Source organism: Vipera berus (genome assembly GCF_964194415.1).
Source record: "Vipera berus genome assembly, chromosome: 10".
Classification (NCBI taxonomy): Eukaryota; Metazoa; Chordata; class Lepidosauria; order Squamata; family Viperidae; genus Vipera; species Vipera berus.
In genome coordinates this window covers 1,183,785-1,195,064 of record NC_138213.1, presented here as the reverse complement: position 1 = coordinate 1,195,064, position 11,280 = coordinate 1,183,785, and the positions used below count along the sequence as shown (strand labels likewise).

Below are 11,280 nucleotides of genomic sequence, written 5' to 3'. Positions count from 1 at the left end.
CCGCTCGGCCGCCGCCGTCTCGGCTCTCTCTGGCCGCGCACGTGCAAGGCCAGACCCGCCCGGCCGGAGCTGCCTCCGCCTCCGCCCCCCCGCCCGCCGCGGCCGCCCCCTCCCCTCCCCTCCCCTCCCCCGGCGCTATTCCCCGGGCGGCAGCACCACCTAGTGCCCGCGGAGACCCCCTCTCCAGCCCGACACGTCGGAACCAGGCGGGGAAACCCTTCAAAGCCCTGACCCGCGTTGCGGCGGCTGCTTAGTCTGGAATCAGGCGGAGACCGGACCCCCAAACTCGAGGCCCGTTTCCCCCCCGCACCCGAAGGTGCCCCCCCGTATTACTCAAAAGGCCAGATCCTCCTCCCGGCCACGTCCTAATACCTGCTTTTCCCACCTGAGCTCCGCGGTAGAGGAAGCATCTACTTTCGCCCTCTCTCAACCCCCTGCCTAAGTTCCCACGTGCGAGCCCAGCACGCGTGCTAAGAAGAAAGCGGTTCGTTCATCCGCAGCAGCAGTCCTCAAATGCTCCCATTGCTGTTCTTTCTGACCGGGAAAGGAGTGCTTTTCCGCCGGGCCTTTCCTGGAGGTTCCCTCGGACTCACCTTCCAGACGGCGGCAAGCCCCCCCCCCCGCCTTAGGAGTCCCCGTTGTGCTGGGGGCAAAGACCCCCCTTTCTTTGCGCGATTTCCTCGAGGTTGGGAAGGGCGCCCCCCCTCATGCCCTGCGTGGGGAGCCGCCTCCCCTGCTATCCTAACGCCTGCAGGTGAAACGTCCCCCCCGGAGTCAGTCTGGCCTTACCTGGAATCCAGGCCGGCCTCCTCGCTCCCGGCCGCAGAAGCTCCGGAGGCCCCACCGCGCTGCGCCGCCTCGGCCGGGATCCTGCCGGGTCGCCGCAGCCATCCCCGCCGGCCCCGGCGTGACTAGCGAGCGGCCCCGAGGCCTCCTCGGAAGTCAGTCCTGGAGCGGAGTTCCCTGACGCGCGTTCAGAGGCTCTTCTGCAAAGGCCTCCAGAGTGATACACGAGTTAACATTCTGAACTGAACCCAAAACTAACACCAGCATCAGGTCGTTCGTGTGAACCAGGCCCGAGGCAGGCTACTTGGGAAGGGCAGTTACTGTACGGGGAAGCGGGCATAAGTGTCCAATCGGCCCCTTCCAGGGTCCCGCCCGAGGGCCCGGGGAGGGCGCCCCTTGGCTCCAGAGGCCTGAGGCGGGTGCGCTGACCCGCGATAGGACCGTCTGAACCCGGCCTCCTCCTTGAACCAGACAAACAAGCTGCAGAAAACCAGGCAAGGCGAAGGCGAAGGCGCTGAGGCGACTTCCCCCGTTGCCCCGAGCCCGAATGTGAGCGGCGGTCCCCCGAGCTTTCCCCCTCCCCGCGGGGGCGCGGCCTAAGGCCGGCCGGGCGAGCGCGACCGTCCCCCGCGGCCTCCCCGAGAGGCGAGCAGCGCAGGGGGGGGTCTGGCGGGGGCGGGGCGGGGCGGCGAGGCGGCGGCGGCGCCTTTAAGAGCGCCGCGCGGGAAAAGGGGGGGCGGGGCTTAGCGGGCCCGGGAAAGGCTACATTGTAGCGCCGGGCGAGGGATCCGCGCGGGCGGCGAGATGGCGCAGCTCCGCCTGACCCGCTTCTTCCCGCTGAGCAAGGCCGGGCCGGGGGCAACGCGGGGCGCCAAGCGGCGGAAAGGGGGAGCCGGGGCGGCGGGGCAGCCGGGCGGCGACGGGGCCGGGCCTGAGCAGGAGCCGCGGTTGGCTCCGCCGGGGACCCCGCTCGGCTCCGGACCCCCGCCGGCCGGGCCGCGCAGCAGGAAGAGGCGCCGGTCGGAGCCCGAGCTGGAAGCGGAGCCGCGTCGCCGCCCGTCCGGAGGCGGCGCCAGGAAGAGGCTCCTGATGCCCGAGCGGGAGGGGGCGGTGAGTGCCCCCCGAGCCTCTTATTCCGGGGCTCCCTTGATCCGGATTAACGGCCTGCCGCCTTGCTGCGAATGCGGAACCGGCTGCCGGAATCCGAGCCGCGATCTGGGCGGGACGGTGCCCGGATGGGGCTGCCCCCGAGGTGCGCTGTGGACGCGGCCATTTTGAGCCCGGTCCGACGGGAGCGCGGGGGGGGGGTGTCGCCACATGTTGCTCCGCAGCTGCTTCAAACAAAGGCCTCTGCCCGGGCTAACGCTTGGTTGCGTGAACGGAAACAGCCCCCTCCCCATCTTGCCAATTTGCCCAACTTTTCCAGGCTGCCTGCTGCAAGCCCACGGAGAGAGCGGCATAATTTTTATTTATTAAATTTTTATGCCTCCCGTCTTCCCTACAAAGGGACTCTGGCGGCTGCCTCCACTTCTCTGCTTCGCCCCATCTCAGCTAATGGCATCGGCCAGATTTGCTTGACTGCCAGGACTCTGTGGCACATAGGGAGGGGCCGAACCCCGAGGGTTGACTGGTTGGGGGTCCAAATGTCTGCTTCTGTTTCAGGTCTCTGCTTGCCCCACCTGCCCTGCAGCTCTGGGGCCTCCCAGCCCCTCCGCCCTGGATAAGGAAGCAAAGGAGTTGGTGAATGAGATTCTCTCGCCTCGCTTGAAGTTGGGGGGAACCTCAGTGGCTGCAGCCAGTCCGGAGCAGAAGGTGAGTCTTAGATAGCAGGTCTGGCTGGGGAATTCTGGGAGTTGAAGTCCACAGTTCTTAAAGTTGCCAAAACTGGATACCGGCTTATAGGATAGAGCTGAGCTAAACGTCATCACTGCCAGTCCTGCTCACCATACCTTTCCCCATCTTTGTGTCCTGGCCAGCCTTCCTCCCCCCACCACCTAATGCAGCTTCACACCTCGCCTCCAGGCAGGGGGTTTGCAAGGGGGTGGGGGCACTGCTTCACTGCACAATCCCAGCCCAGCAAAAAGGGAGGAGGGGCAGCCACCTTGCTGAGATCTCCACCTTCTGGGCAGGATGCGTCCCCAAAGCAACTCCTGGAGCTGAGGGGCCGTCTGGGCAAGATCCATAGTCTGGCGCAGAAGATCAAGGGGGGAGCCGCCAACCTGGAATCTGTTGGCAACCTAAAGAGCCGACTGGAACGGGCCCGGTTGCTGGAATCCAAGATCCGCCAGGGGAAGCTCTCCGCGAAGGAGAAAAGAAAGGATCTAGAATCCACAGCCGAGACCAGGTGGGGAAATTGCTCTGTCCATCCTGAATCGGAGCTGGGGCTGGGTCACTGGCACGACTGGATCACCTGAGAGCAGGTCTGATTCAGTTGGCCAGATTGAGAAGCCCACCATGTGAAGCCTCTCTCCCCTCCTGACTAGTGAGAAGGTGCCGGCCTACCAGCGCTTCCACACCCTCGCGCAAGACGTGCCCCCTGGTCTACTCCTGCCGTACAAATACAAGGTGCTGGCTGAGATGTTCCGCAGCACGGACACCATCGTGGCGATGATATTCAACCGCTCGGAAGCGGTCACCTTTGCCAAGGTCAAGCAAGGCGTGCAGGACATGATGCGCAAGTGAGTTTCCTTTCAGGTGCTCGATTGGACGGACCTCGGCACCCGTGCAAGCATGGCTTTAGACCAAGGGTGTCCAACCTTGGCCATTCAAGAGTTGTGGACTTCAGCTCCCAGCAGGGCTGGCTGGGGAATTCTGGGAAGTAAAGTCCTCAAATCTTAAAGTGGTGACGGTTGGACACCCGTGCTTTGAACCCAAGACCGGAGCTTTCCGTGGGGCTTATGTGAGGACACAGCTTCCCATCCATGCAGGGCTCGCTCTGGGCTTGGTCGTGATCTTCCGAAAGCTGACATTGCCCACTCATCCGCTTCCTGTCTTGTAGGCGCTTTGAAGAACAGCACCTGGGACAGATAAAAACGGTGTACCCGGGTTCTTACGTTCTGCGCCAAGAGAGAAACATCCCTACCTTCGGTGGACCAGGCAAGCGAGGCACCTACCAGCTGACTGTCGAACCAGGGCTGGGAGCAGGTGGGTCTGGGCAGGAGGCCACCTGCATCATATGGAAGCCTCTGAAAACCAAGGGGACGTTGCCCTGCTTCACAAACCCAAGTGAAGCGTGTTGTGTGAACTCAGTCTTGCTATTTGTCTGCAGTGGTTTCTGGCCTTTTTCTTCCTGCAAGAAAGGCGGGGTTTTTTGCCCCAGCTCCTCTTAGCAAATGAGGACCTGCTGATGTCTGTCTGAATGCCACCACCTTCCTTGCTTTCCTAAAGCGTGCGGGACTGGGGCGGGGGCTAAGCGGAGGGATGGTCCTGATTCCTCCTCTTACTCCCAGGGGAGAAGCTGACTGCTTCTCGGCTGATGGAACGCCGGGGCATCTTCTGCAAGAACTTGACGGCCATGGTCAAGGAGCACCACAAGGCAAGCACTTCTGGGGGGCTGCTTGGCACCCCTTCCTCCCCTTCCTGCAGAGCAGGAATGTGGCATTCCCCGCATCTTGAGACTCGTGCTTGGCCTCCCGCTAGGCGTTCCTGGCTTCTCTGGACCCTCCGATGGTGATAGCGGAGGACGAGCTGACCCGCTGGCACCCTCGCTTCCGGGTAGACGAGGTGCCTGATGTTGTGCCCGCTGAGCTGCCCCAGCCTCCCCAGGTGGACAGGGTCACCACTGCGCAAGAAGTGCTGGCCAAGGCACAAGGCATGCTGACGCCTAAGGTACGGCCTGGGGGGGGGCAGGGGGGGGCGGCAATCTTGCCCCAGATTGATCTGCACACCACAAGCCTTTGCAAATAATTTGTAAAAAGAGCGCCTGCATTTTGGGCCTCCCCAAACAGATGGAAAAGGCGTTAACCAACCTGGCCCTAAGGACGGCAGACACCAGCCCCTCCACCCAGCAGCCTCCTTGCCCAGCTGTGCCCGGAACCCCCAACAGCCTGAAAGGCGTCTCACAGTCCTTAATAGAAAGGGTGAGTTTCCCCACTGGTCCAGCTGTGGCTGCTGCCGCGCAGGGCACTGCCAGCTTCCCAGGGTGCATCTTGACCTGTCCGAGGTCCGGCACCTTCAACTAAGCTTGTAACTTGTGCCTCTGGGGGTGAGAGGACAGGCCCTTTCTCAGCTCCCCCCAGCCCACCGGTAGAAGTTGTTGGCCGTGGCCACACCTATTCTATAGGACAGGTTTTCCCAACCATGGGCAACTTTTAAGACCGTGGTTGTCGGGGGGGGGAATTCTGGGAGTTGAAGTCCAGAGCTCTTCAAAGCTGCCAAGGTAGAGAAAACCCGCTACAGAAGAAAACCAAAGCTGGGTACCTCCAAGCAGGAGACTTGCCTGGAGCCAGATGCCCAAAGCTGGAATTGGAGCCGCTGTGCCAAAGCCTAAGGCTGCCCCCTCCCCCCCCCAGGTCAGGGCCAAGGAGGCTCAGAAGCTGCAGGCGCTGATGACCCGGAGCCCCCAGCAGGAGCAGCGGCTGGCGATGCTGACCCGTCTGCCCGAGATGGCACGCGTCCTGCGCAACGTCTTTGTGGCTGAAAAGAAGCAGGCTCTCTCCATGGAGGTGGCATGCCGGCGGATGATGGACAGCTACCCGGCTCCCATGCCCATGGGTAAGGCAGGCGGGTGGGCGGCCCTGGGGCGGGGGAAGGGAGGAGGCCACCTGCTGCCCTTTGGCACCTGGGCCTTTGTTGTTGTTAGTTGCGAAGTCGTGTCCGACCCATCGTGCCCCTATGGACAATGTTCCTCCAGGCCTTTCTGTCCTCTACCATCTTCTGGAGTCCATTTAAGCTCACGCCTACTGCTTCAGTGACTCCGTCCAGCCACCTCATTCTCTGTCGTCCCCTTCTTCTCTCGCCCTCAACCTTTCCCAGCATTAGGCTCTTCTCCAGTGAGTCCTTCCTTCTCATTAGGTGGCCAAAGTATTTGAGTTTTAGCTTCAGGATCTGGCCTTCTAAAGAGCAGTCAGGATTGATCTCCTCTAGGACTGACCGGTTTGATCGCCTTGCAGTCCAAGGGACTCGCAGGAGTCTTCTCCAGCACCACAGTTCAAAGGCCTCAATTCTTTGGCGCTCAGCCTTTTTTATGGTTCAACTTTCACTAGGCCTAATTACTCAGTAACCACAAAGCCCAGGTGACTCGGCAACCCCAACAGAAGAACCAGTTCAGGAGAGCCTGAGCTGTGAGGTCTGCCGAGCAACAAGTGCTCTCCCAAGTCTTAACAACCGGCCACGTCTTGACATCCACAAATCCCAGCCATGTCGGTCACAAGTCCTAAAAGTTGCCAACACTGGATATCCCTGTGATAAACCGTTCACAGTTTGAGCCGATCGGTCCATCTAGCGCAGCTCTGCATTGGCTTTAGTGCAGGGTGGTTTCCAAAGATTCGGCTGGAAGAAGCGAGCGCAGATTTGACGGGCAAAAGAGCTGCTGTCCTGTGAGCTGAGATTTCAGCCCTTCCCTGCTGCTTCTCCTGGAAGAGGGCCTAGAGCCCCCACCCTCCAGCAGTGGCTCCCCGGGGGTTTGGGAAGACCCCTGGGCACATGTGATGGCCCTCAAACCCGGCAGGCCTCTGAGGTTGACCCCCTTTCTCCTCTCCCCCCCCCCGCAGGAGAGATGGAAAAACACCTCCAGCTCTTCGCAGAGCTCCTGCCCGATTGGCTCCGCATCCTTCCCATTCGCCAAGAGAGCTACCTGAAGCTGGACAAGGCCATGGACCTCAGCGCTGTAGCCGAGAGGCTGACTGCAAGAAAGCGGGAAGAGGAGGCGCTCTGATTTTTTTTTTTGTTGGGGGGGAGGAAGACCCCCGAAAATGGACTTCCTGGGGGGAGCGCACCCTTTCTTCTTCTCTTTGTTCTGAACAGATTTTCTCTCCAACGGAAAACTCGCAAGCTTTTTGGCAGAGCCACAACAGGAGGGTGGGCATCACATGATTCAACGAGCCACTTTTTTAAGGCACAAAACATTCTTGTCTCGAGAAGTTTGGAAAAGATGTGGCTGCTTTTCCAGGAAGGGGGGGGGAAGGTTGGATCCCACCTCCTGTCCATGAGAGCAAAGAGGGACGATTTTTTTTCTTTTAAAGAAAGGCTTGTTCTGTCTTGAAATGCGATTTGTATATGAAACTTGGCATTAAACTCCTTACTTGAAGCTGGAGAAGCATTTCTCTACCCCCCTCCGCTCCCTGAGTGCCAGCAGAAGCCCAAGGCTGGCTCCAGAGCAGCCCCCCCCCCCAGCATCTCTAAATCACACACCTCCCCTTGAGCAGTTCTGCTTTAGCCCCAGAAGAGCAGACTTGTGAGCCCCATCAGGGCCAGGTACAAGAGCAGTGCCTTGAATAGCAAATAGTTTTACAGAAGTGTTTATTTGTTGCAGCAATTTCAAGGGTAGCGAGATAAGGAGCTTTCTAGTCACAACATAATTCTACCCTTGCAGGGGAGCAAGGAGGAAGACGCATGTCCTCACCTACCAAGTAATCCAAATTATGCGAACAGACATGTTTAGCCTCTACTCTAGCTGGCCTTATCCAAGTGCAATAGCCAGGAACATTCACAGGGCTGATGTGGGGTTCAGAGTGAAGTCAAGGTCAAATCGTTTTGTGGTTGGGTTGCTCAAGACCCAGCAAACGGGCTTTCTGGAGGCCGTGGATCGGTCCTATTTCCCTCTAGTTTCTGGAAGGGAACACACTAATGCACATGAGATGAACATGGGAATCCACATCATCATCCTCAGGAACAGATCCACACATGCCCCGGCTATAACCAGCGGGGCTCTGCTGCCAAAGATCTTTGGCTGCCCTTGTTCAGGTTTCAAATTGTATTTAAAATACTCAGTGTGCCATGTTAAGGAACTACACCCAGCACTTTCCGGATTGCTCAAGGTTTGGCCAACGTGCAAGGAAGTGGCAGGAACCCCACCCACCCCAGAAAGTTCAGGACTCGGAAATAGGACGGTGGAGCCAAGTTGCAGGGGGAACCAAATGCATCAGTGGTATTGCAACAGCGAGTAGAGGGGAAAGGGCTTCAGGGCCTCTACACCTTTGAGGAAGGACAGCTCAGTGAGTACCAGGCAGTCCAAGATGTCGGCCTGGAGCTTCGTCATCAGCTCGCAGGCGGCCCGCATGGTACCTGGGAGGGAGGGAGGGAAAGGAGCCATTAGGGGGACCAAGAGGACGGTGGAAAAATAATACGGTAAATTTAGGCCCTGCCTTTCCTTAGGAATCCAAGGTCTCCCTGTTCCCAGCTGAGTGCCTTTGCCACACCCCCCCCCTATGTGGCCGTATGGATTCGATGCCACCCTTCTCTACCAGTTGTGGGGGAGAGACTCGAAGGATCCTGCCCCACTTGTGGGCTTGCAATGGGGAACAGAAGGCTGGAAGTGTTAAACCTCTGATCCAGTACTTAAGCACTGGGAACAATACCTTGCTAAGAGCAACCTCTTCTTTTGCTATAAAAATGAACTTTAAAAAGGAGGCGGTAATTGCCATGCAAAACCACAGCCTGAATTCACCCCCCCACCCCCTCCTCCTGCACTCCTGGGAAATCCCCGTGTTTCCCCCTCCGGCCCGCCACAAGGCACAAAATGTTCTACAGCAGAAGTTGCCATTTGTCTTGAAACAGAATTCAAAAGTTGCAAGAGTTGTCCTGGTGTTGCAAGGAGCCCAGCTAACGTGCCAAAGACAGCTCACGTTTGGCACATAAGCGCATCGGTTTTTACAAAGGGGAGTTCTTATTAAGCGAGATGGTAAGACAGGATTTAAATAAAGGGAGGGTGGGTGGGAGAGAGGAGATGGGAGGAGGAGGCCACTCTTGAAGAAAACCCCACTGGACACCACCTGAGCTGCGTCAATAAAATAGAGTTAATTCTCAACTTGGGACCAGAATTTGTTGCCGAGCAAGGTGGGGATTAAGTGAATTGCACCCGATTTTATGATCTTTTTTGCCACAGTTATTGTGAATTGCACTGTGATCGTTGAGTGAATCCAGCTTCCCCCAATGACTTTGGTAATTCCTGAAATGAAGGGACTCTCGAAGTCGCCTGAAGGCCTGCGCCCAACCTTTCTCAACTTGCAGGCTGAAAGCCCTGGAGGCTGGGGGTGGTGGGAGATATGGTGCGCTTGTTTGTGGAATGCTGCCCAGCACTGAAAAAACCAAAGCCCCCCGCTCCCCAGCTTGGGATAAAAAAAGCCCACTGCTAACTCCTTCCCTGCTCGGACAGCCACCGCTTACCTCCTGTCGCAAGTAGATCGTCCACTATGATGACTTTCTGTCCTGGCTCCACCGCGTCCTTCTGGACTTCCAGTTCGGCCTGCAGGAAGGAGGAGAACGACTGGGCTTTCATCCTAATCCCACAGGTCGCCCTTGGCAGGCTGTGAGCAGGTGAGTCAAGCGTCACTAACAGAATAGCAGAGTTGGAAGGGACCTTGGAGGTCTTCTAGACCCAGCCCCCTGCTCAAGCCCATACCATTTCAGACATACGGTTGTCCAAACTCTTCTAAAAAACCTCGCGTTGGAACACCCACAACTTTGCTGCTTTTCATTCCCAGAAGCAACTTTGTCGGAGCAGCGCAAACTTACCTTGCCATATTCCAGTGCGTAGGACATGGATTCGGTGGGTCCCGGGAGCTTCCCTTTCTTGCGGATGAGCAGGAATCCAACCCCCAACCGCTGAGCCAAAACTGGCCCAAACAGGAAGCCGCGAGAATCGAGGCCTGGCAGAGCAGAGCAAAGAAGGGTGACCCCAGAGGGAAAGTCCATCAGGAGGTCTGGGGGGGAGGGGGTCTTTACAAGCAGCAGGTGAGGGAACACACCTGTGCCTGGGGGAAGATGGTCAAACAAGCTACTGCCTGCCTGTTCCATAGAAACTTGGCACAATGAGGAGAAAGCTAAGTTCAGACTTTCTTTGGAGCGGATGGGGAAGTTTTTGGGGAAAAGACTCACTTCTCTGTCCTTGGTGAGCTTCTCCAAGGAAGACGGAAACGGGACAATGCAGATCCGTAAAAAGAGCATTATGCCCCCAACGAAAGCTAAGACACTAACCTAAGTTTTTGAGAACTAGCCGTCATCAAATTGCAAGAAGAGGGGACCGTTTGTAGGCAGAGCCTCAGATGCTGGGCTCTTTCCAGAGGGGAGAAGGGGGCCTCAGTCTTTACCAAACATGTCCCACCCCAAAGCTCCACAACCGAGGGGGAGGCCTCTCTCTCTCTCTGTGACTCACCTGCAATGAAGTCGAACTCCTTGTGGGAGGCCCTAATATGGGATTCCAGCAGGTCGATGGCCGCTTTGAACGCCACGGGGTCCTTCAGCATGGGGCTGATGTCCCTGGGGAGGGGGAAGGAAAGGATGGGGAGGGGCGCCACAAGGCTGCACTTCTCTACCATTCAAGGTCTGGGTGGCAGGGGAGGGAAGGGCCTGCTTTACCTGGGGCTGCCCTGGGAGACTGGCCAGGAGCCTAGTTTGATTCTGCTTGGCTTCCAAGGTGATTCATCGTATCGGCGGGGGGAGGGGGGAGAAACTGCTCGGAGTCCCCCTTTCCGGGAATCCCTTCCTCCCCGGAGTTTGACCTTCCCGACAACGGGAAGCCACGTAGCCCCGCAAGGGCCAGCGGGGGCGCCAAGAGGCTTGACTCCCTAATCCCTCCCAAGAAGCGCACTCTTTCCTCGGGATTCCTCCTCCACCCGTCCTCGTTCCCGGCCCGGCCCGGCGCGTGGGAGAGCCCGGCGGACGGGGACGGGCCAGCTGAGCGAGCGCAGAGCCCGCAGCCGCCGCGCGGCAGTCCCGCTTTCGGAGTTGCAGGGCAGGCGCGATTGCCTCGCCCGGTTCCCCTCCGCTTGAGCCGGCCCGGGCAAAGGGCGTTCCAGGCGCTCCAGCCGCGGCCCCTTACCGGAAGATGATCCCGGGCGACGGAAAGTCCGGGAAATCCCGGATCCGTTCGCGGACCAGGCGCCGCTTCTGCTCGTCCTCGGAGCTCATGGCGAAAAGGGCTGAGCTTCCTCCGCGGGAGCAACGCGCATGCGCGGGGAGGAGCCGCAGCGCGGGAGCGGGGAGGGCCGGCCAGGGAAGAGGGGGAGGGGCTCTCCGCCGTGCCGGGAGCCCCCCCGGGCTGGGTCCAGGTGCCGAGGGGGGGCGCTCCCTCCCTCCCTCCCAGGCGGGCGCCGAACCGGCCGGCCAAAGGGTGGCGACGCGTCCCTCGCTGCCTCCCCGGGCATCGCCTCCCGGAGGCTCAGCCCCCGCCCAAGAGACGCTCGACCCGCCTCCGCTCGGCGTCCGGGCTTCAGAGGCAGCAGCTCTGCCCCGAAGGTTTTCTCCCTGGAGGAGGCTCTGCTTCTCGGTCAACTCCCGCAGGTCTTGGGTGAGAAGGGAAGCGCTTCCCAGCCTTTGGGAAAAGCCTTGGGAGGA

General features: G+C 59.2%; 2 protein-coding genes across 2 annotated transcripts; one reads left to right on the top strand and one right to left on the bottom strand.

The window, feature by feature from the left end:
* The first annotated feature begins 1,575 nt into the window (after positions 1-1,575).
* CDT1 (chromatin licensing and DNA replication factor 1) lies at positions 1,576-7,033 on the top strand. Its single transcript, XM_081335926.1, has 10 exons — positions 1,576-1,896; positions 2,449-2,598; positions 2,916-3,130; positions 3,270-3,464; positions 3,785-3,930; positions 4,236-4,321; positions 4,426-4,614; positions 4,734-4,865; positions 5,298-5,499; positions 6,498-7,033. Exons 1-10 carry the CDS (start codon positions 1,591-1,593, stop codon positions 6,659-6,661), a joined length of 1,785 nt encoding a protein of 594 aa, XP_081192052.1. The 5' UTR covers positions 1,576-1,590; the 3' UTR covers positions 6,662-7,033.
* A 195-nt stretch (positions 7,034-7,228) lies between these two features.
* Positions 7,229-10,908, bottom strand: APRT (adenine phosphoribosyltransferase). The gene is made up of 5 exons (XM_081336181.1): positions 10,766-10,908; positions 10,100-10,203; positions 9,460-9,593; positions 9,112-9,190; positions 7,229-8,010 (listed from the first exon to the last, which is right to left on the bottom strand). Exons 1-5 carry the CDS (start codon positions 10,852-10,854, stop codon positions 7,868-7,870), a joined length of 549 nt encoding a protein of 182 aa, XP_081192307.1. The 5' UTR covers positions 10,855-10,908; the 3' UTR covers positions 7,229-7,867.
* Between the last annotated feature and the right edge of the window lie 372 nt (positions 10,909-11,280).